The sequence below is a fragment of the Pteropus vampyrus genome, unplaced genomic scaffold, assembly GCF_000151845.1.
Source record: "Pteropus vampyrus isolate Shadow unplaced genomic scaffold, Pvam_2.0 Scaffold217, whole genome shotgun sequence".
Classification (NCBI taxonomy): Eukaryota; Metazoa; Chordata; class Mammalia; order Chiroptera; family Pteropodidae; genus Pteropus; species Pteropus vampyrus.
Genome location: NW_011888998.1, coordinates 1,731,542 through 1,756,233, shown reverse-complemented (window position 1 = coordinate 1,756,233; position 24,692 = coordinate 1,731,542). Strand labels below are relative to the sequence as shown.

The 24,692-nt window shown below is 35.6% G+C and overlaps 1 protein-coding gene and 1 non-coding gene across 12 annotated transcripts in view; one reads left to right on the top strand and one right to left on the bottom strand.

Annotated features, from left to right (window-relative positions):
- MDM4 (MDM4, p53 regulator) overlaps nucleotides 1-23,818 on the top strand; it is a 33,391-nt gene extending 9,573 nt beyond the window's left edge. For 2 of the 11 annotated variants that reach the window (XM_011373012.2, XM_011373013.2), the window contains exons 2-11: nucleotides 244-354; nucleotides 1,828-1,902; nucleotides 3,909-4,042; nucleotides 5,099-5,154; nucleotides 8,709-8,776; nucleotides 9,507-9,606; nucleotides 11,832-11,992; nucleotides 13,226-13,375; nucleotides 14,774-14,854; nucleotides 16,817-23,818. In XM_011373012.2, the coding sequence (XP_011371314.1) occupies nucleotides 277-354; nucleotides 1,828-1,902; nucleotides 3,909-4,042; nucleotides 5,099-5,154; nucleotides 8,709-8,776; nucleotides 9,507-9,606; nucleotides 11,832-11,992; nucleotides 13,226-13,375; nucleotides 14,774-14,854; nucleotides 16,817-17,389 (1,476 nt within the window). In that variant the 5' untranslated portion in view covers nucleotides 244-276 and the 3' untranslated portion in view covers nucleotides 17,390-23,818. The other 9 variants (XR_896643.2, XR_002783463.1, XR_002783464.1 and 6 more) reach the window with 9 other exon arrangements.
- Nucleotides 2,782-2,924, bottom strand: LOC111747295. Its single transcript, XR_002783498.1, has one exon. It is a non-coding gene; the product is annotated as a small nucleolar RNA SNORA48 (small nucleolar RNA).
- Nucleotides 23,819-24,692: the final 874 nt, after the last annotated feature.

Sequence of the window (24,692 nt, the reverse complement as noted above, 5' to 3'; positions counted from 1 at the left end):
TTCATATTCCAGAAGCTAAGTTGGTAGATTGCATAGATGATGTGTAGGCTTGAGTTTTTTGTAGGATCTGAACTAGAAAGTGATCAGAAGGGTATCAAGAACTTCAGCATGGATATATTATATTGCATTTGTGTGGGGTGTTCTGACGTATTTGTCTTTCTTCTGCTGGCTGCTTTTTTTGTAAATCCCAAAGAGAATTTTCTACTTTAGAAGAGTTTTGTAATTTTTTTTTTTACCTTTTAGGTTTATCGACATACTGATTTCTTCACTGCCAAAATGGCTTCATTTTCTACCTCTGCCCAGTGTTCAACATCTGACAGTGCTTGCAGGATCTCTCCAAGGCAAATCAAGCAGGTAAATCATTTTTAGTCATTCCTATTTTTCCTTAAGTTTTTAAAAAATTTTATTGGGAGATGTAGCTGATTTCACTGACTATAGGATTTTATGCAGAGTAGAAAGGATTATTTTTTTTTAATGTCATAGTAGGGGAACTAGTAAATAGTATCAACGTTCATAAATTTGAATTGGTCATTAATTAAATATATGGAAGTTACTGAGTGCTCTGTGGTACATTTTGAAAACTCATGTTTTAGGGTGGCTAGTTGAGAATTTGGGGCCAAGTTTTATGTATATACACACGCACACACACATATTTTGTCTTCCTCATTTCATTCTAATTAGCTTTTTTCTTTAAAAATCAAATTTAAATGGTAAATATAGAAAATGTATTCTTAAAAGATTCAAACTTATAATGTATTTATCTCAAGTATTTATAGAGACTTTTTTGACCCATCTCTTCCCTCCCCCCACCCCAAGGTAACACTTGTTATCTTGTTATCAATTTGGTGTGTCTGTTTCAGATCTTTTCCTATAACATCAAAATACATAATTTTATGTTTTTATAAAAATGCACAATACATATAGCCTAATGTATTATAAACATGGAATTTGGATTTGATGGGGAAAATGTGGCTTATATAATTAATGGTTTTGATATAATCGTCCATCCCTGGAAGGAAACAAATTAAGAACTCAAAACTTGTATAAAACCAAATTTCAGATTGATAAAGATTTAGATGTAAAAAGTGAAATGATGAATATTAGGAGACAATTTAGGAAACATTTGTGAAACTTTAAAATGAAGGAGGCCCTAAGACAAAGCTCTGGAGGCTGTAAGAGGAAGAGAGAGACAAATACGGGTATATAAAGTTTAAAAAACAAAATTGTGTGGCTAAAGACAGACTCCGCAATCAAAGTCAAGAGATGACAAAGTAAGTCACTGTTCCTTTTATGGATATGCTACATCTTGTTTATCCATTCATCTGTCTGTGGTATTTGGGTTTTTTCATCTTTTGTTTATTGCGAATACTACTATGGACATTGGTGTACAAATACTTTTTTGAGTCCCTGCTTTCAGTTCTTTTGAGTATATACCTATAGTGGAACTGCTGGATCATATGAAATTCTATGTTTAACTTTTTGAGAAACTGTCATACTGTTTTCCAAAGCAGCTGCACCATTTCACATTCTCGCCAGCTATATATGAGGGGGTTCCAATTACTCCATGTTCTTGCCAGCACTTATTTTTTTTTCTTATTATTATTGCCACCTTAGTAGGTGTGAATGTGCTGTCTTTTTAAAATGTAATTTTTCAGGAAGGTAAGTAGTAATCTGATCATCTGTAGTTATTTTATGCATTGGAAGTTTGTAGTTATAAGTACCAGTGTTTGTTAAAAAAAAGTTGAAGGAGCTTCTCTTGTTTCCTAGGGTTTCAGAAACGAATCTAATTGAAATGTAAATAGCAGGTTTATTTTGTGTTTACATCAGGTACGACCAAAACTGCCACTTTTGAAGATTTTGCAGGCAGCAGGTGCACAAGGTGAAATCTTCACTGTTACAGAGGTAAGCCATCAAAGAAAATTCTGTTTTAAGAACAACCGAGAAGTAGAAGCGGATGAATATGTATGTAGCTCTGAAATCAGTCCTAAGAAAGGAAGTTCTGTGATTTACAGGTTATGCTGCCAGGCAGGAATTAAATGCAGTAATTTTGTGTTATAAATGTGTCAGATACTCTTTTTGAGCACTGTGAGTTATTTTAAACATGCATTTAAATAACTTACTTAGCTTCTTAAGTTTTTTTTTTTTTTTAACGAATAAATTCTATAAGTGGAAAAGATTCAGTATTAAAATGTTAATCTCTTCGAATTGCTTGCATTTAGTAAGGTAAAGATCTAACCCTTCCTAAACAGAAGAAACAGAATTATCAAGCTTTTTTTTTTTCTTTGCTTAAAAGCTTAACACCTGTCAGCAGCAATACTGCACTCCTGACTGCTTCCATTATACCTTTCAAGGAAACAATTCTGGAGGCATTTCAGATTTTCTAGAATACTCATATTTCCTTTATCATTTTAAATTAAGTGCATCATTTTGGAATATATCTCCAAAATTCTGATAAGACTTTTCAAAGCATGGATTTTTATATTAATAAAGTTGTTATAAGGAATTATATTACCTCCTTCAATAGCATGGCAGAGTTTGGGTTAAGAAATTAAGTATGTGTCATTCAGGGAGAATGTTTTACTTGGGCAAAAGTCAAACAGAGTCAGTTTACATGATATGCTCTCTATTTTGAATCTTGACCCTACCTGGTGCACAAAGAAGAATTCCCTAAATTTTTTATTTTTAAATATTGGTTCTCAGTATGTGCATTGAGACAGTATGGTATAATGAGAATAGTAGTAATATATACAAATTTAGAGTAGTGTTTTATTTATTATTTTTTTATGTGCCCCGGGCATGAAATAGCTTTGGCCACCAACCCAGGCATCAAGCTAGGATGAACAAAGGACTGTACGTCTGCTTTCCCCCTGACTGATATAAGAACAGCACCACAAATCAGGTCTTTTTGCCCATTGCCAGGGGGTTAAAGTAATGTCTTAGAAGATTTTATTATATTGTATACTTAGAATGGATTTATTTTTTCTGAAAGTTGGACAGATATACATATGAAACTTCCACCTTTTTCTTTCAGTAGGCGCTTTTCCTCTAGATATTTGATTAGATGTGAGAACTTTAATACTGGGACATGTTGCCTGGGATGGAGGGGAGCCCAGGAGCATCATTACTCCAGTGTAATGGGAACAGTGTCAGAAAAAATTTTCTGTACAAATATCTAATAATTCTTGAGACATTGGGGCCTAAAGATAAAGAGAGCTGCTTTGGTGTGCTCGTTGTAATTTGTGTTAATACAATTCTTACTGCCATTAAGTGAACTTAATTATTAAGCAATTAAAAAATCTGTTACATGGAGAAAACATTAGGAAAAAAATTTAGAGAATTTTTAACTTGAATCATGAACTTGTCTGTGTTCCCTTCTATTTTGTGAACTCTGAAAAAAGCCATATAGATGAAAGTTTTGATAAAACACTTAGAATCTGTTTTATACACTTATAGTGCTGATGGCTTTGTACTTCATTTATCAAAAAGAATTAAGTGAACACATAAAAAACCTGTAGTACTTATGTGCTCTTGGACTTGGAAAACATTTTATGACCTAGGCAAATTTAAAGTTTATTACTTTTAGTAATAGAACAGACCCCTTTATTTGGACTGGTGAGAAAATTTTTTAAGCAGATAGTAGGTAAATTCACCACTTTTTCTCATTGTCAGACCAGTACGTTTCTATTATAAAAAGTAAGGGTCTGTTAATGTGATAATAAGTGGATGAACCTAGTAGTTGGGTGTAACTATCCTGTTGTAGGACCCTGGACTCCTTACAAACAATCAGTCATGTTCATAAATATGTTGTCTCTTTCTCTAGGAAACTTAACTGACCATATCTCCTCATAATTAGTGTGTTTTTGGCAGCAGCTAGACATATCTCTTCATGGTATTTTATTCCCATGCAGGTCATGCACTATCTAGGCCAGTATATAACGATGAAGCAGCTTTATGATCCGAGGGAGCAGCATATGGTATATTGTGGTGGAGATCTTTTGGGAGAACTACTAGGATGTCAGAGTTTTTCTGTGAAAGATCCAAGGTAAAAAGAGACAGAGTTTCTTTATCTTTTTGGGTTCTTATACCTAATCACTTAATCTCCATAAGTCATTAATGGTTATTTATTTCTTTAGTCAACAAATATTTAAGGGCCTACATATGTCAGGTGACCTCTGGGGCACTGAGAAGATAGTGAGCAACAAACATAGTCCCTGATTTTATGAAGCTTAATTAAAGAGTAGTGAGACAGGTGCTCTTACCCATCTTAATCAAATTATCACACCAATACATGGTAAAATTATACTGTGATAAGTGTTACAGAAAAGAGGTGCATGAAATTGTGTTCTGGGGTGTGGTTTAGGGTTTTAGGGGTCAAGGAAAGGTTCCTTGAAGAAGTGTGGTATATGAGCTGAGAGCTAAAGGATAATTAAAGAGTCAGTTAGAGGGGGCTGATTTGAAGGAGCACATCCAGCAGATTGAAATTCATGTGTAAAGGCCCAGGTAGTAGGGAGCTTGATGTGACTAGGTTAGAATTTTGTGAAACAGTTGTTGGAGGGAGGAAGAATGAGCTGGTGAGGGATGTAGAATTACTGAGCAGTTTGAGGTTGATGAAGAGCTTCATAAAAAAACAGAGCTGCTGTGACCTGTTGTGTGAACTTCTCCAGCTGCAGAGATATTTGGTTATTTATACAATCAAAAGCTAATTAGTAATTGAGAAGTCAGTGTTCTCTTTGTTTCTATAGCTTTGTGCAGACTTTCTTCTGAGCTCATTTATTTTGGTAAAACTTCCTTCCACCCCAACTCCCTAATTAAAATGTAAAACTTAACTCCTAGAAGGAAGGAATAGTCTATAAAGGAAGTCTTCCCACTTGGGTTACTGTTAGCTAAATAAAATGTAAATTAGTTAGTTTTTTAATGGGGACAGAATAACACAAGGGCTTGAGCATTAACATCTTGTTATTTTAATAATTAAAAAAGATATATTCTGGGGGAAAAATTCTGCCTCTCCATATATTATGAAGTTGGGAGATAGCGTATCAGAAATACACTTAATAGAAAGCCATGGAGTTATTAATTTTTTATTTTATCTCTTCGACAGCCCTCTCTATGCTATGCTAAGAAGGAATCTTGTCGCTTTAACCACTGCTACTACAGGTATGTCACATCGTATTTTTTCAGTCTATATCATAGCTTTGAGTTTAAAGGGGGCAAATGATGGGGAAACAAGAAAGATCAAGATGGAGATAGAATGCTGTCTTGGCATGACCGGGAGGGATACTGTCACACAGAATGTGATTACTGTGTAATTAAGTTTTTATTGCAAAAATTTTCCACTATACTAAAGATAAATTGGTATAAGTGACGTGTGCCTTTTAGACTTAGTAATTGTTACTACTTGGCCATATTTGCTTCATCTAGACATACTTTTAAAATCTAACAGATAAGGACTTTTTTCTTTCGAACGTATCTAAAATGCCATTATTGCACCCAGCAGTTAATAATAAATAATAACTGCGTAATACTATCCAATAGCCAGTTTATATATAGTTACTCCCAGTTATCTCAAAAATATCTCATATTTTGCTTGTTCAAATCGGGATGCAAAGTCCACACATTATATTTGGTTGGTTCTCCTTTAATCTATAAAACTTAATGCTCCTTTTGTTTTTATGTCTTTTATTTTGTGAAGAAATGGATCATTTGTTCTGTAACATCTCCTACATTCTAGAGTTTGCAGATTGTATCATTTGATGTTGTTTAACATGTTTCTCTATTCTATTTTTGGTAAACTGGTAGCACTTGAATAGGTTCAAGTTTAAATGTTTTGCCCAGAAGGTTTCATAGGTGGTGCTTTGTAGCTTTACATCAGTCCTGTAAGGTCTGCCTGTCCCTCTTTTAGTGATGGTAAGATTCTGTGGGCTCACATGGTGTAACCTTGACCCATCTCTTAAAAGGGTCCCCCAACAACATTTCACCTAATGGTTTTAGCTCTCTGTTATTTTAAGACCAATTTGTCTAAAACTTTGCTGGATTGCATTCCTTTTAAGTACTGCTCTCTAAGTTTAACTTATTAGGTATGAGCAGGAAACTGGCTGCTTTGGGTCTGAAGTGTGTTGTGTTAGAGATAACCAAATTAAACTGGAAACTACTGAAATATAACCCTATATCTCATTTCCAAATAGTGAAACTTTTTTCTTTATTTCCTCTTAAAGCCCTTTTGTGAGCTTCAAATCAGATTTTAGTTAATATTGTCCTTTGAAGAAAGCCCAAGTTTGTAATCCCTTTAGATTGGCAATCTTTCAATAGTTTACTAAAACAAATAGCTTGAAAAAAATCTATTCCTAATAAAGGTTTACACTTTAAAGTATATGAAATTTAAATTATATGAACTTAACATTTTTGGTTTCATTGAACCTTTGCCCACTTCACCAGCTGTAAATTTCTGTTTAAGAGGGAAGGACTTGCAAATGATACGGTGCTTTATTGAAATTTAGTCACTTGTGAAATAGCATGGCTTTTCTGGGATAGTCACTACAGGCTTGGAATACACAGAGGATTTTATATTTTCTACTCTGCTCTCAGTAAAATTTGTTTTCTGATCTGTTTCTTGAATATCTAGAGTGCATAGAAATCTCGCTTTTACTCTCATTTTCTTTTTTTGCACTTCCTCTGCAGAATTTAACATGCCATATGTTAAAACGAACATTTCTGTAACAAACATTTCAATTGATCTTCACAACATCCCAGTAAGGAAGGTCTGGGGATAAAGAAACTAAAGATTTTTTAGTAGAGTGATTTGTCCCAGATCAGGTGCCACTGATTAAGTGGTAGAGGAGATATTATATTGCACTCTTCACCTAGGTCCCATAAATGGTAACACCTTACTTACATAACCATAGTACAATGATCAAAACCAGGAAATTGCCCCAAAGGAATTAATTTTCACCCTAACTTGCACTTGGATTAGTACTTGTAATGTTACTTGTAATGGCCATCTCTGTTGATTTTCATAAAATGGGTTGCCTGTTTTATTTAAAAGGACAACTATTTTCTATATTGCCTGTTTTATACCTTTTTAAACTAGTTAAACCTTTTATTTTGATGGTTGAAGAAAATGTCATTATTTGAAGCGAAGGTGGTTCTTTAATAAAACCATTTCTCCAAATTTCCACATACATACTAATGAAATGAAATATATGACAAATGTTTTATTTATATTTAAATTCCTTTGTACATTGTCATTTTCCCAGACAAGTTCTTTTTGCTTCTAATTGTTTAACCTGAGTAGTAGGCTTTAGAACACAAATGACAATTATCAAATTACTTTACTAAAGAAATGCTTCATGAGCATTGTATAAATTGATCTCTAAAGACCACTGTGGTCTAAAATGCTGTCTTTAAACTTTGCAGTATCTCCATTTATCTATAAAAATGCTTCTAGAAATAATGCTCTTTATAATTACAGTTTTGAAAATGTTTGCTTTGAGAGACAACAGAACTGTCATACCAGTTGTGGGATCAGTATTCTTTCTCTGGCAGTCCTTATTAGATGAGGATGATATTTTCCATCAGGTCTCTCTCTGCACCTGATAGTAGCTGATGAACCCAACCTGCGATAGACTTTTTTGTATGCATTTCAATTATGTATAGCCTCATATAATTAGTGGTCCAGGTGATTAAATTCTCTGTAGTTCTTTTCCTGTAGCTAAGTTTTTACCTTCTATTCTGCTTGAAAATTTTCCAAGTTCTTTTTTTATTTATTTTTTTATTTATGCCTACAGCACTAGGTGGTCTCCCATCCAAGTACTATCCAGGCCTGACCCTGCTTAGCTTCCGAGATCAGACATGGGGTTTGTTCAGGGTGGCATGGCCGTAGACCATAGACCATGGCTCCACTGGGGCGCAGACCCAGGACCTTCTGCATGTAAAGCAGATGTGCTAACCGCTACACTATGGAACCACATCTAATTTCCAAGTTCTTGAAATACATTTCTTTGAGACTAGCGAAGAATTTCTCTCAGGTTATTGTTTTCTTTGCTTCTTTTTATTAGCCTTGAGAAAAACTTACCTGCTTCCTCTTCCTTCTTAGGAAATGTTTATAGTAACTGGGAAAAATAAGACTTGTTGATTAAAAAAATTAATTTACATTCAAGTGATGGGAATTTAATCTGTGAAATCATCGACATTTAGAATGTAAGTTTACATGAAGATGCTGTTGTGTTATGAAGCAAGTGAAGAAAATTCCAGATTTTCAGATTTTATAACCCTTAATAACTTTTTAACATTTGAAAATAAAAATTAAATTAAAAAGTCAAATCTTTTTTGTTGTTTATAAGTTAGAAAAATCTGGTAATTACCCACCTACAGGAAGAGATGATAAAAAATATTCCCCATTATTCCCTGCTTTGAATTACTTTTCACATTAAAATTTGAAAACTTGCTATGGAAGAATATTTTGTAGACATTTTTCATTTTCCTTCAGATTATATTTTGGTAATATATTTTGAATATAGCCTGCCTTGGTTTTTGCAGTTTTTACTAGTTTTGATTTTTTTCATTCCTTTGGGTGAGAACCTTGTCCAACCAACATGGAGAAGTAATCTCTAGGGACCAAACCTGGCTCCAGGGCTGTTTGCTGAGGTCCTTTTTGTGTGGAAAGAATGGTTATTACCAGGGAAGGTTTTCCTTTTGTTTTACTTGCTATCCAGATGCGGCTCAGACTCTCGCTATCGCACAGGATCAAAATATGGATATTCCAAGTCAAGACCAACTGAAGGTAAAATCACCGCATGGTGACTTCTTTTGTTGTACAGAGTGGCCCCTTCTCTGTACCTATGGATCTTGAACTCCCAAGACCTTTTGCTGAATATGGTAAGAATTTAATAAGAAAGGTTCTTGGGAGTTCACAGACCAGGGGCAGAGTGAACATTCTCTCTGTTCTGCCCGTAACAGAGTTCCAGTCTCTGAGTCTTTCTTTGGGATGTAGCACTTCTGATCTTCAGTTCTTCCAGTTGCATTTTCTTTGGGGTTTGTGTTTGCACCTTGTGTGTATGTGATGGTGTACGTTCATAGTGTTTGAGGGAACTGCTTTATTAGATTTTAACAGGCTCGTTGCAATTCATGTCAGGCCATTTCTTAAAGCTTCCCCAAACCTGGGAAAACCTTATGATCATCTTGGTATATAGTGAGAATCTCACGTTTTCTGAATTATACCTATTTTTTTTTAGTAGGCTAAAGCCTTTATATTGATAGGCTGTTTTTAACGGTAGATTTTGGTCTTTTATGCAGAGATTTTTTACCCCCAGGTTTGGGATTCTCCTAGCTCTGCTCACAGTGGGTTGAGGAGAGACGTTGCTTTTATTTGGTGACTGTTGTGAACTCCAGAGTTCTCTTTCTTGTGCGTAACTCATTGTGTTGCACACTAACTGGTGAGCCAGAATGGAACTGCTACATCCCCTGGTCTCAAGCATTTCTACTGCACTGATAGACGCCTCTCTTCTTTTCAGCAAAGTGCAGAGGAAAGTTCCAGTTCCAGGAAAAGTATTGAAGAAGGCAATATTTCCTCACTGCCTACCTCACAGCATAAATATACAAATTCTAGAGAAGGTAAGGTTTGGATTAAGGCTGTGTAAACTTTTTTTCTTTTTGACTGATGACTTCTAGATATGGCATCTATCTTAATTAAGCACTAGCTGTAATTAATACAGTGACCTAGAGAAGTAAAAAAGTCTGCCTCTTTGCATCTGAAGTAGGAGGGATATATGTCATACTTATTTTTCATTCTTTTCAGAAAACCTTTTTTTCACCCTTATCACCATTTTTAACTTTGAAGAAGATGGCAGTGCTCTTTTAGCAACCCATGACTACTGGGATGGAGCAAGACTCTTCCTTTGGCTAGCATGCTAACAAAAGATAGCTACACATTTATCAGTTTGCCACCTGGTAACTTAGCTGCCTTGGTTTTTTTAAATCTTGGCACCCCTGTACACACTTTGTTTTGATTTGTTTGTTTGATGCAAATTTTTATAGATTTTTTTTTGAAAGTTGCAAAGATGATAAAATATACTTAGTATCTCATGGCCAAGAATGAGACATAAGAAACCTAGTAGTTCCTTTGCCCTTAAGTGGAAGTCATCAGATCTTGGCCATCCATACTAGATATGGTATGGTCAGGTTAAATGAGTTAATTGATATTTTGGAAGTTTTCCCCAAGCCCTACTTATAAAATATCTCCTAATTTTTTTTTTCTGGCAAAGATGTATAAAAATTCCTCAAAAGTATTTTACGACATAATGGTCTCCAGTCTAGGCACCTGGCTCACATGTGGAACAGTGGCACTCAGATATCTAGCAACATCCTGGAGTTGTACTATTGAAATTGTTTTAAACATTTAAGTTAAAATGGAATTAATTTATCATGCCGGATTGTTTTGTTCAAATTGCATTTGAGTATAAACTAAATTTTGGGCTCCCTAGTTACCTTGGAAAGGTTTATTTCAGTCTATGTGGCATTAATGTATAATTTTGTTTCTTTAAATGCAGATCCATATTTTCTACTTAGAAGTCTGTTTAAAATATAAGAACGGCCAGTTTATGTCATTTGTGATGTAAAATTTGAATAAATTTTTAATAAATAGCTTAGTATTTGCAGGAAGGTAAGTAAGTAGAGAGGAGGGAATTTTTATATGTGGAAAGAATAGCCTATTTCCATTCCTTTTATGAGAAGTTATAGAGCTTGGGTAGATGACGATAACTCTAATACCCATCTTAGGAGTTTGGTTTTTGATAATTTCAGCAATGAGTAAGTAAAAAGGTAGTTGAAATTTCCCTGAGCACAGATCTGCCTTTTAATAAGCAGGATCAACATAATTTATTAGTAGGGGGAATAACCTTTATTTCTAGCAGGGACCCATTTATTGTAGAAATTTCTTCAACCATCTGTACCTTAGCACATTTAAACACCCGTGGTTGCCATTGGTATGTCTGGTGCATTGGGAGAAGAGGTAGAGGAGAGTAAGAAAGTAGGAAAAGAATAAAGTGCAGCAAAAAAGATTGCCTGATGAGAAGGAAAGAAAAGAACTTTATACAGTAACAACAAACTTATGTTAGTAACTGCCTTGAATGTCATTTAGATGTATGACACAAGGTCTTTTACTTGGAATAGGTGGGGGCTTAATGTGTTTTGGATTCGCAGTACGTTTAGATGTAGATAGCTTACCGCCAAAAGAGCCAGTTGATCCAGAAGGGACATATGCATATATTTATTTGAACAATGTAGAGTTTGACATTTTTAGTGGTTATTACCTATCAAACACAAATTATCGAGGACTGTCCCAAAATATGTGGTGCCAGTGAGACTGCCTTGACAACGTTTTGATTGCCTTGTGTCATGGTCTGTACTGCCTTGCTTCTGTCTTAAGGGTTGGGCCACTAGGTCATCACCATTTGCAGCCCAGTGGATCAAGCCATTATCAGATGCCATGTACTAGAGCAAGTCATTGTTTAGTTATTACAGTGGTAAGAATGTTTAAAATGAAAATAAATGACCATTTAGAAATCCTTTTAGAACAATGTCATTGTTTAGATGCTTTCAGAGTTTGGATTTCTTGATAAATGATTGTCTTCTTCTAGTGTCATTACTTGCTAATGAAGGCTAAACAGGGAATGAGATTTGGGCTCTGCAACTGAGACAGGGATTTGATTTCTGATTCTTATTGGGAATAGGAATTTCTTTTTACTTATCTTATGAAAAGATTGTAAGTATTATAAAGAGAGAATTTATTTTTAAGGGTTGTGTACATAGTTATCATCCTTTTCATTTGACTTCTGTAGATGAAGACTTAATAGAAAATTTAACCCAAGATGAGACATCTAGGCTGGACCTCGGGCTTGAGGAGTGGGATGTAGCCGGCCTGCCTTGGTGGTTTTTAGGAAACTTGAGAAACAATTATACTCCTAGAAGTAATGGCTCAACTGATTTACAGACAAATCGGGTAAATTTCACTTTTGAAGAGGAACTTTTTTTTTTTAAGAGTAGCAGTCTTGTTTACTCTTGACCACACATTGCATTCTCTAAGATTTCTCATGCAGTGCTATGACTTTAAGTGCCATCTGTATGCATATGATGCCCAAATTTGTATCTTCAGACCTCTCCCCTAAATGCCCAACTTCCATATCCTGCTGCCTACTCAACACCTCTTCTTAGATGATCTGACATGTACCATGTGCAAAACGGACCTCTCTTTTTTTTTCTTTTACCGAACGTTCCTATCCAGCCTTTTTCACAAGTCTACCCTCTACCCAGTTATTCCAGCCAAATATCAAGGGATATGATTGATTTCTTTCTCTGTCATATGCCACACTCAGGTTTTCAGCAGATTATTTGATATCCAAAACATCCGAAGTCTAACCAGTCACTTTTTATTATTTCCACTGTCATACCCTAAATCAAGTCATCATCATTCTGCTCCTTTATCTTATTTTATATTCTGCATTGCACTTCTCACTTCGTAAAATGATTATCATGTTTTATGCATGTATTTATTGACTCTATCCCCACTGAAATATAAGTCCAGGGCTTTTGTATTATTGACCACTCTACTCTATTGCCTAGTACCTAAAACAGTATCTAACACATAATAGGCATTCAGTGAGTATTTGTTCAGTAAACGAATGGACATATAATGGCAAAATAATCAGTTGTTTCTTAAGAATGTTATAGAACAGTGTGTCATAAAATGTCCATAGTTGAATGCAGAAAGAATTCAGAAAGAGGATAAAGTTTGAGCTACCATCAGTATTTCTCACATTTCTTCCATAAACATTATTGATCATTAAAGGAAAGAATATGTCACAATTAATAGAATGTTTCCTAGGTTCTCAAAATGTCATGTGTGGAAAGGAATGAATATAGAGAGTGGATTCTATTTATTCGAGCAACTGTGAGTCTTTAGTTTTTAAGCTCTTCAAGAGTATTGTTTCTCAGCTGTTATACCTGGTTTACTGTTAAAATAGAAAATTCCTCACCAGGCACCCTTATATTCATCCATTAGCTTTTACATAATAGGTGCCAAGTAGCTGTCTGTTGAATGAATAGATGTCAATTAGAGAAAGGCTAGGTGTTTTTTGGAGATTTGTGAGGATATTGAGTTTTGGGTTAATTTATGTTCATTCATCTCGTGATAAGCCTCTGATTACAAAAACTCATGTTTGTTTTTTTCTGTTAGGATATAGGTACTGCCATTGTTTCAGATACAACAGATGATGTGTGGTTTTTGAATGAGTCAGTATCAGAGCATTTTGGTGTTGGAATAAAAATTGAAGCTGCTGATACTGAGCAAACAAGTGAAGAAGTAGGGAAAGTGAGAGACAAAATGGTATGTCGTGGAAATATTTCACATTGATTGTATTTATGTGTGCATAGTATAATCTCTTCACATCTGGTGACTTGACCTATACTGTACCTCCTTGTACAACAAATGATTCACATAATCTCCTCTCCCCTTTCCTTTTTTAATCTTTTCCTATATCTAATTTAAAGGTGCACAGTAAGTTAACAAACGCTGCCTTAAAAATAGGATAGGACTTCACAAGTAAAACTCCTTCTTTGTTAGAAGCAATAAGCTACCCTTTTCCTCCTTGCCTAGTCTAATTGTAGAGTTTTTTTCTTCTGGAAAACTTGCTTTGCTAACAAGGCAAAGTTCTTAATGGCCACAATAGCCTGTAGGAAAAAAAAATCCTTATTGCTTGGACATCTCAATAGCTTTCATAATCATTTTAAACCTAAATAGAAATAGATGAGTTCTTTCTACATATTACAGAGTTTAAATATGGAGAAAGAGGAAGTTAGAACTCACAGTACACATGGTGCGAGCATACCAAGAGGAAGAGTTATGCAAGCAAGTGCTCAAGTCTCAAAAGAAATTGGGCACCAGATCCAGCGCCTGACATGGACAAGATTCTCAGTAAATAGTCACTGAATAAATATTGCAAAAAACACCTAAATTGAGTTACCCCTTCAATGTAAAGGATTTTCAAAGGAATTTGGGTTCCTAGAGGATATTTTGGTACATTTGTGGTAGGCAGATAGATGCTTGGGTGCTTCTAGTTATATGGGCAGCATTAGAAGGGAATGCAAGGCTGGAATGAAGACAAAGGTGACATTTGGAAACTTCTATAGAGATGGGGCTTAAAATACTTGAACTTTTGTGAGAAGTTGCTATATATAGGGTCATAGTTGTATTATAAGTTACTGTGTCAGAAAACTAGTGTTTTAATTTTTAGAATTTTAAATTCTAAATTTAAAAATTTACAGGACACTTCCCACATTTCTTTTTGTTTCCTGGTCCATGGGCATGCTGTTATAGGATAGCCAGAGTATAACATAACAAATTGTACTTTTGAATATGAATTAAAAATTTTAAATACTTTGTTTTCATTCTTAACACCTAAGTTCTTTATTTTATACAGTGCTTTTATAATGCCTACCTAGATTCCCAAGACAAATTTCCACATTTAATTTTTTTTTTTTTTTAAACTCTGATAATGTTTATTTTCTTAAAAGTCATAAATTTGGGTACCCTCTCCCTTCTGAATGCCGAAGACATTCAGTAACTCTCATGCTAGAATCATGTTTTTGGTCTCGTATGTAAATGATCTCCCTTTTAAATGGTAGTGATGCAGGGAGAATGTGAGATTTTGTCTTTTCTGCTCTTAGGTAATAACCTCATGTGAAATAGGTAAACCTTCCTAATGAGATGTCTTTGCTGTCACAGGTGATTGAAGCAGGAAAAAATGATGACCTTGAGGACTCGAAGTCCATATGTGATGATACTGATGTAGAGGTTGCCTCTGAGGTATGAATCTTTAGTAAAAAGCTGTTCTGTACCACCCACGCCTTCAGATGTCAGTGTGCCAGCAGTTCACTTGAAGTGAAGAATGCCATTTCCCTTATTTTTATCTACCTTTCCTGGGTGTTAAAGAGATGTCGGTTTCTTTATGTTTTGTTAGAGGTTTTTACTGGAGTTTGAGAAGGAGATGAGCTGATCTACTTCTCTTCCTACCTTGAAAAAGGACAGCGGAAATGCCTCCCTGAGTACCTTTCCCCCACTAGCTGAACTCTCTTGACATGATGCAGTGGGTACACAGTTATTCAGAATAGTCCCGCACTACTTTTCCTACTAAACAACTCTCTAATGTCCAAGAGATCTGTAAGCTATCTAAAATTCTTTGTCAAGTATAAAAATATTATCAGTACTTTCTTAAAAAGAAACAAAATGGCTTAATTTCCACACAGGTTTATATTAACAGAGGGCTAATAAATGAAGAATTAGTATTAAAGCTGTTAGGTAATAGGTATGGATTTGTCACCAGTTAACAACTCAGGTTGTCAATTGTGTTCCTTGGTTTTCTATTTTCATGCTAATTCCCTGTTTTCCTTTTAGTACTTCCCTCAGCTAACTCACTGGGAGAAAAAGGGTAGTGGGGGAAGGAGAAGGAGAGGATGTTACATTTTGCTCCTTGGGGATAGAAAAATTTTAGATTTTTTTTTTTTTTTCTTTTGATTGTCTCTGGTGTTGATCCTCCACCCACACTCCCACCCCATCACTGTTGACCATTATGGTAATTCATTGCAAATTATCTGTCTGCATAGCGAAGTAATAAGTGGAATATATTGGTTCATTAAGTAAATGTTCTTGACCATAATACAAATAGCAGAGATCAGTGTTGCCATCTTCATCAGATTTCTTTGGCTACTTGGGCCTAGAAACCCTATTAAGCAAATAGACTGTATTTTATCAAATCAAAGATGCCATTGAATTTAATAACCCTTATTATTTTATGTACTACTAGAAAAGAAAAAGCAATGCCAATTAGACCATGACACACCATCAGTTATGAATTCCACATCTTTATGAAGTTCATTTGAGTATTTGTATAGCATTTCAGATGAGATCTAAGGATCTGCAATTGGCAAGAATACTTTGAAGCTTTCTGGAGAACATCCCAGTTTAACAAATGGTTGTGTCCCTGCCTCTTAGTCTAGGCAATTGAGTTATAACTTCTAAACTTCAAGTACTTGGCCTCCATTCTGCAAGTAATCAAGTAAGCCTGTGTCAAATCATTGATCCTGTCAAAGCCAGGCAATTATCCACATTAAATACTCTCGACTTGTTCCAGGTAGCTATCTTTGAACTAAGCAAGGCATATAAAATTTATTGAGCTCTAGTGTCTCCTAATTTGAATATGGAGAAGTAGGAAAAAAATCACTTGGCATTCAAGGACAAGAACATTCATTTTTCAGAGGGTGTGATCTAGACATACAATTAGCTACTTATGATCCCTGAGAGCAGTGAGAGAGCATGAGTAAATTTAGTAGTTTTCAAATCTTATAATTGTAGGGTTTTTTTGCCAAATTTTTTAACATTTCTTAAATTGATAGGAAAGAATGACAGAGTACTATCTCTCCTTCATTCTTTAGCCTCCTGCTCAATGAGTTGTACAAAGAGAAAATGACCTAAAAAGAAGGCAGTGTGAAAAACAAAACAATGTAAATTCCACTGAGACTAGATAGCTTTCTTTAATATAGCTATATTAAATTTTGGCTTAAAATGGCAATTGTATCATTGTAAAACAAGAATTCTTAAGAGTTTCTTACAGATAGCTGTAGAATTTGTTTTAATTCTAGGCTAGACCACTCGTGTGTAATGTCTAGACTCTCACTAGCTTAGTGAGATAATGAGAATTTGCCCTACCCTCCCTTTTTCTCAGCATCATGTTCCCCACTGAAAATTAATTGACTGCACTTGTTTTTATAGGATGAGTGGCAGTGTACTGAGTGCAAGAAATTTAACTCTCCAAGCAAGAGGTACTGTTTTCGATGCTGGGCCTTGAGGAAGGATTGGTATTCAGATTGTTCTAAGTTAACCCATTCTCTCTCCACGTCTGATATCACTGCCATACCCGAAGAGAAAGAAAAGGAAGGAATTGATGTCCCTGATTGCCGAAGAACCATATCAGCTCCAGTTGTTAGACCTAAAGATGTATATGGAAAGGAAGAAAACCCCAGACTTTTTGATCCCTGCAACTCGGTGGAATTCTTGGATTTGGCTCACAGTTCTGAAAGCCAAGAGACCATATCAAGCATGGGGGAACAATCAGCTAACATTTTAAACCAGAGAACAGTTATGGGAAACATGGAGGATTGCCGTAATCTCTTGAAGCCATGCAGTCTATGTGAGAAAAGACCACGAGACGGGAACATTATTCATGGGAGGACAAGCCATCTTGTCGCTTGTTTTCACTGTGCCAGAAGATTAAAGAAAGCTGGGGCCTCGTGCCCTATTTGCAAGAAAGAGATTCAGTTGGTTATTAGGGTTTTCATAGCATAGCTAAATCAGTGAATTGCAGAAATAGTAACAGTGCCAGGTCACTTTTCAAAACTTCTTCATCGAGCATATCCACTAGTGCAGTCATTGTATCTGTTCATTTATTTATATAAACATCTTGTATCCCAGGACATTTTTGCTTCTAAACTTATGTGGAAATTGAGAATGAATTCTTTAGAACTAGATTATTAATTTGGGGACTCCATTAACATGAAAAGATACGTTAATCACTTCATTCTCCCTTCAGAGATGAGGATCTGGCGGGGAGCAACTACTAGTATAAACAAAAATAATGATCATTCATTCACTTACCAAATTATTTGAAGATTAATCATTTCTTTAGTTAATTTTATTTCCTGTTAGGGAATGTTCTTTTTTTTATTTTTAATTCAATTACAGTTGATATTCAGTGTTAGTTTCAGGTGTACAGCGTAGTGGTTAGACATTTATATAACTTACAAAGTGATCTCCCAGTAAGTCCTGACACCATACATACTTACTACAGTATTATTGACTATATCCCTTATGCCATACTTTATTTCCTGTTAGGGACTATTCTTAGGCATCAAAGCCAAGGTGGCTATTACAAAAGTTTAAAGCTAGCAAAGTTTAAGTAGTTATGTAGTGTCGTAGATCGCTTTTTGTTGCAATCAGGCCACATTGTACAGAGAAGCCAAAAGTCTTGAGAAAGGAGATTGCTTCCACGTATGCCTAGAATAATGGTATCAAACAATTTTGCTAAACCCTTAAGAGAATTTTGAGAGTACATATGCTCTTTTGCACATTTTAAAAATTAAATATAGTTAGCAAGTAATGAAGTGCTTCCGTCTGATGAATTGTAGACATCTGAGTAAGCACCCAAAGCAAGCTATAGAAGAATGTTTCTGTCACCTCAGAATATTCCCTTGTGCCCGTTTCCAAGTTAGTCCCTCCAACTATTTCGTGGCTCTGACCCTAGATTGGTTTACTTTTTTGCACACATTTAATTTGACATCTAACATTTTAAAACATTTAAGTACTTATAGAGGATATACTATCCAATATATATATATATGTACTTTAAAGATACTTTTATCAAAGCCTTGGAGCTGCAGATTTAGCTGATTAAATTTATTGAAAATGTCCTATCATATAAACTGGCAAAAGCCTGTCCTAATAAAAGTAATCGGCCAAATCATACTTCACTTTTCAATCAAAAAATGTTTTTTATTTTTAATTCGAATAAATGTGTTAACAAACAGTCTTCTCAATTACAGTTCTAAGATAGAAAGATAAGACACAGAATTTTTTAGGCGAGGCAACCCTTGGTTGACCTCACAGATTGCAAGCACCTTGTCAGCTTACAATCCCTTATTTTTTATTTATTTTTTATTTTTATTTTTACACCTACAAGGGCACAGAATTTTTAACCAAAGCTCCCTGCCTTTCTCTGTCCTTATTGTCTTTTGAGAGTTCTTTATTTTTTGTTTTGTTTTGTTTGGGGTTTTTTGGGGTTCTGGTTTGAGGCTTCTATGGATATTGTATTTTTGCTTTTTTTTTTACATCGTGAATCAGTGCCCCATAGTAAGAGTCTAGATGTATGAGAGGTAGCCTTTCTTTTGAAATAGGGAGTATGGCAGTTGTGAAAAGGAAAGTAATTGAAGAGAAATGTTAGGTCTGAACAGGCTTTATCAGAGCACATAAATCTTTGAACAATACATATGGAAATTGAAGATCTTTAAATTGACTTCCTTATAGATATCCCCATCCACTTTTCCCATGGAAAACTTGATGTAAGCCCAGGGATATAAATATGTCATTTTGAAGAGCAGTGCCCTAGAATTAACAAGTTTACGGATCTTAAAAATCACCTGCATTGCTTATTAAAAAAAAGCCCAACTCACCCCCACCTCAGCTTTGTTGCTCCCCCTGCACTCACACGCTTTGATCCCTGAGATCTGGTCCAGGGAATTCCATTTCAATAAGTGTTAAGTGAGCCACAGACCATGCTTTCAGAAGCTTTGCCCTTGAAGGAAGAGTTTTTCCAGGTACTAAAAGCGCAAGATCCCTTTTATTAACTTATTTAATTTCTAAGGTTAAGTTTTATTAAGGTTACAGAATTTTAGAATGTACTCGTGCTCAGCCCCTTTTATTTTGCACGTGAGGCTGAAAGGTTAAATGACTGCTAAAAGTCACAGCTGGTGATAGAGCTAATACTAGAGTCTAAACCATACTTTAAACCATGCTTCTCATTATTTATTAAATGTTTAAATGGTGGTGCTCGTTGAATTTGGAACAACTAATAATAACCTTAAAATATTAGAGAATATGACGTGGCAACTAAAATAGGACTTTAGAATAGTGGCTTTTAACACTTTCTCCCAAAAAGCAAAGTAAATGTCAGAATTATATAATCAGATAAAGTACTTCTCCCACTGAAAGGACAAGCAAAGGTGGCAGAAGAACCTGAAGCATTTCCTCCTATATTGTTTCTTCTTGGAGAATGCAGCTCAAATCTCTGGCTTTCCTGGAAATAAGGGACAAGGGTTTTTTTCCCCCGATAAGTAGAACCAGTTTTTTGAGTTCAGTGTTTTGTTAGGCTATCATAGATACTTTAAAACAGGAAGTTACTTACTTTCTTCCCTACTTTTCCTTCAGTAGTCCTCTCTTCATCTTAGCTTGACAGCCCTCAGTTTTGTTTTTGCCAGTCAAGTGCTTCTGCAAGTGATAACTTAAAGGAGAAGTACAGAGAGTTGGGGATCTGCACTAGTATCCTGTGATTCCTCTTATATAAGGTTGTAGTTTTTTTAAAAAAATAATAAGAAAAAATCTTAAAATTTTATTTGTTTGTGGATAACGATACTTATCCACAAACAAATAAAATTTTGGTACATCTTTTCCTAGCACAGACGTATGCTACTCAGCTTTCCTCCTTTTCCCCTTCGCCTATCTGTGTTTTTTTACTGTTTCCACTAGCACTAAGTACTTTAATTAGAAGATCCTAAGCTGCGTGTTTGAGATGAAATATGATACACCTACACTTGGGTTTACTGTACATCTATCAAGAACCTTTTGAATGACTGAAAATGTTACAGAGAATGAATTACCTGCAGGAAGGGGTAGTTAATATTTCTTGGTAGATTATCTGAAGTCCAAGATGCTACTGCTCTTGCAGATGGTTTTCTTTCATCCAGGATCCTTATTTAATGTCTTCTGGAAGCATAGCACAGAAAGAAGAATTCCTCATTTTGGGGGAGGGAGGATAGAAATGGTCCCAGGATCCTAAAAAGAGCTAAATAGTGCTATCAGAGCAATTCTTTACCTGCAGGAAACTTTAAACTGTCTTCTTGATGTGTTTTAGATTTTAGGTTTTGTTCTTTTTTCAGTGTTACTACGGTACAGATATATTTTACTTCTACTAAAGCAAGGCATGATTTGTGTGTGAAGTCCTCATAGTTTACTACTGTAAGATAAATTCTTGACTTCCAAACACTACCATTTATCTTTTAGTTGTACTTTGGGCGACCATTCTCTGGAGACAGGGCCCCTTTACTCGTTCTTCAGCATCCTGCCTGATTTTGTTTCCATCTTTCCTCTTTCACTCTCAAATATCTTTATTTGGATGTTAATTTATATGATCTTCCCAGTAGGTCATGCTTAAGTTGAAATCTTGATTGTGAAGAAAGGATCTGTTAAAGTAGGTGTCAGTGGAGTATTGTTTCTGCTGTATCACATTTGTGACTAATGAAATCATTCCACATTAGCATTGAATTTCTTATTTTAGTTATTTAAATTAATATTTGTGATGATGTTATCCTGGACAAAAAGTTTAGAGCAGAAATGACAGATCCATAGAAAAACAGATTTCTAGATTATAGCTAAAAAAGCCCCCTGTCTTTTAATATTAACTTACTCTGCTTCCACTGTCATTATAATATTTAGTGTGCTTTTGTGTTTGATACTTAAGTCAGACTATAAACATCTTACACCAAGCCTTTAAACTGATACAACCATTTCTCCACAGTCCACTTATAGACTATCACGTGTTTCCAGTCCTAGGCTTGAGCAATGGATCAGCATCCAGCCAGACCAGCCTCCAAACTGCCATCAACTTCTCGAATATAAGACTGAATCACTGCCAGGCATTTGAAATATGCAGTTGTGTTTTAATAATAATTTATGTGTATTTAGATGTACTTAATGCTTTGTCAACCATCATTTGTAAGAACTTGTTTTTAAGGGTCAGAACTATTTGTAGCTTTTTTTTTTAAATGCCAGTTCAATGCAATGTTGGCTCCTTTGAAAAGTCATTAAAGAGATATTGGCGAATGTTAGATCTTGGGTTATACAATGCTATATTACCTCTTGTTTCTCTTTGGAGGGAGGAAACCTGTTAACCAGTTATTTGGTTCTTTTCCCCACTGAGTTATGTGAACTTTAAAAAGTGTATGACTTTAGATACTGTGAATCTCATATTCTGTTTAGCTAAGTATCTGCTTAAATTGTTCAGACCCATGATCTAAAGAACTCATTTTCATGGTTCTGCCATTCATGAGTGTACATGTGGGCACACACTATCAAAACTAATAATGCTTTTGCTAAAAAATGGATATAGACTAGCTGTGTTTGAATCTGCATTTCAAAGATAAATCTTCACACACTCTCCTGTGCCAAAAGGAAGAAGTACACTGTTTACAAACGTCTGGAATTTTGCACTGCCATAGGGTATGCGGAAGTTACTTTGCTAGAATTTCCCAGATTTATGATTAGTGGGAGTTGCTGTTTAGCATATGAGGAACAGTATTGAGGACCCTAAAGCTAAACTGGAAATGAGGAATGTCTGAGGTGGTGGTGGTTCAGGTGGCTCCCCAGGCTTAATTTGGGAACAGTTTTTCCGGATTGTTTTGAGATGTTCTTTCTGTTGACCACTTTCCTTTTTTGCCATTGCTCTATTCTTCCTTTATAGGAGCTACCAGATCTCTCTTCTCCTTTGGGAGAATGTCTCACAGTATTTTGAGATCTTTGATGTAGTGAATATGCAGTCCCAACTAATGCTGTTATTGGTGAATGTGGCATTGTTCAAGAAAATACTATAATACACCTACACTTGGCTTTACTGTATCTCTATCAAGAGCCTTTCGAATGACTGAAAATGTTATAGAGAAATAAGTATCTGTAGAAAGAGGTAGTCGGTATTTCTTGGTAGCTTATCTGAAATCGAAGATGCTGCTTCTGCAGATGATTTTCCTTCATCCAGGATCCTTAAGTCTTTTGGGAGAGTAGAACGGGGTAGAATGTAGAATGGGTCAAGGATCCTGGAAAGGGACAAATAGTGCTATTTGAGCAATTCCTTTCTCAGAACAGTTGTTGGAATTTGGCAAATGCTTTACTGAAAATTGAAATTCTAACACTGAAAGTTTATCAGTATCTAATTTCTTATCCAAAGGTGTTGCTTTTTTTTTTTTTTTTTTTAAGCAGTAAGTACTTTGTTGTCAGACAGTTCCCTTTCCTCCCTTACTACTGCTCTTTTTTCCTCAGATATTGCTTTTATACCAAAGGACTTCTTCTGTGTATGATGTCTTTAAATAAAATTCCTCTTTTTTAACCAGTTGTGAGGGATGTTTCTGTTGCAGAGTGAGGAGATGGATTCTAACAATAAGGAAGGGAAGCTGTGACATCGAGCTACTGATGTCACAGCCGCTTGTAATTGAAGCTTCTTTCGTGTGTATCATGGAGGAACAGGGCAATTAGCTCCCCTATCTCAGCACTAAGAAATTGAGGTCAGCTTTCCCTCTTCCTACAGGAGGATTTTTTCCCCCTATAGTTGGCAGCGTTTTTCATTTTCTTTTTAATAAGAATCAGAATGTCTCCTACTTTGCTTTTCTTTCTTCCTTTTAAAAGTAATAGTGTTTTCAAGTGGGAGTGAAATGTTTCTGGCCCCCTTGGCACTTGGCAAGGTGGGGAGGAGTCTTAAGCAGCCTGTGAATGGGACTCTCCTTAGTTTACAGCTGGGCACCGTTAAGCACCTCTCAGAGAGGAGTCAGATTATTCCACCATCTTGAGTGCCTGTCTTGACCTTACACTTCAGTTTTTCTCATTTGTAAAACGAGTACACATTACTACCCTTCGTACCTCAGTTTGTTGTGGGAATTAAATATGGGGGAGCAACTTAACCTGTAATGGCCTTGAATAAGATATTAGAAGTTACGCTCTTGGTAGACCAAGCTTGGGGGTTTTCATAAAGTGTAAAGAAAATGGCAATTTAAAATAAGTGAATAGTGGCCAGCTCACTAAATGAAGAAAGGAGACATTTTTCGTGTGTTCTTGCCTAGTCCCCATAAGCACCACTGTTAATGGCCTTGTGTCTTTTTGGTGTTTGCACTATCTAATGCTTTCGATACCTATTGATTCTGTTGTGTTTTTTTTGTGTATTAAATATTTTTCATTTTGCCATTTTGTGGTGTCATTATTGGGGAAATACGTAATTTTGTTTGTATACAGCAAAATCTCATTTTCTGTTTTTATATTTAACCTTTGGTCTCATTTGGGGGTGAAGAGAATAGCTTTTGCCATGGAAGTTACTGTACTCAAAATCAATAGCAGCTTTTGATATTTTCCCTCAGTTACCTGTAGAGTAATTATATTTCATTTTTAGGTTCTCAATCCTGAAGGAAGTCTCAGTTTTGCAGAATGTTTTTAACATTGAGCTAGTTAGGCAGCTTTGGAGCTTTCCCCCGCACTAGAGCCCTTGAGAATCGAAATATATAGTACCTGCATGTCTTACAGCGACAGGCAAGCCCTCTCACTGGGCACAAGACTATCTAACTTTTCTGAGTCCACGATTACATCACCTTGTTCATCCTCTATCATTGAGATTTCGGACAGTGAGATGACAAATTTGCCTCTATTGGATTATAAAGATGTGTCAGGTGCAGGGTTCTATTTGTGTTTTTGAGTTGGGGCTAGTGTGAAGATGTACTGAGGGTTTGTCACAAAGTACTCAGTCACATGCTTGGTATCTGCTAGGGTCTCTAGCAGTGGTTCTTAAGCTTTTAGGGATTATAGCTTTCCTTGAAAAGCTAATGAATTTTAAGAAGTCTAATAAAAAAGCATATTTACACTCGCTCTAAAAAGTTTCATTGAAGCCACTGGTCCAGGGCCCTCGGGTTCTGCTATTTGGAAGGACAGCAAAGGGAAATGAGCCCGCCCATGAAGAGCTTGCCACGTGTTTCAGAAGGTCATTTTAAAGCTGAGACCATTAAGATGAGTGAAACATCAGGTCAGTTGTCGGGAGCTTATGGCTACCACATAATTGGCGCAGATCGGT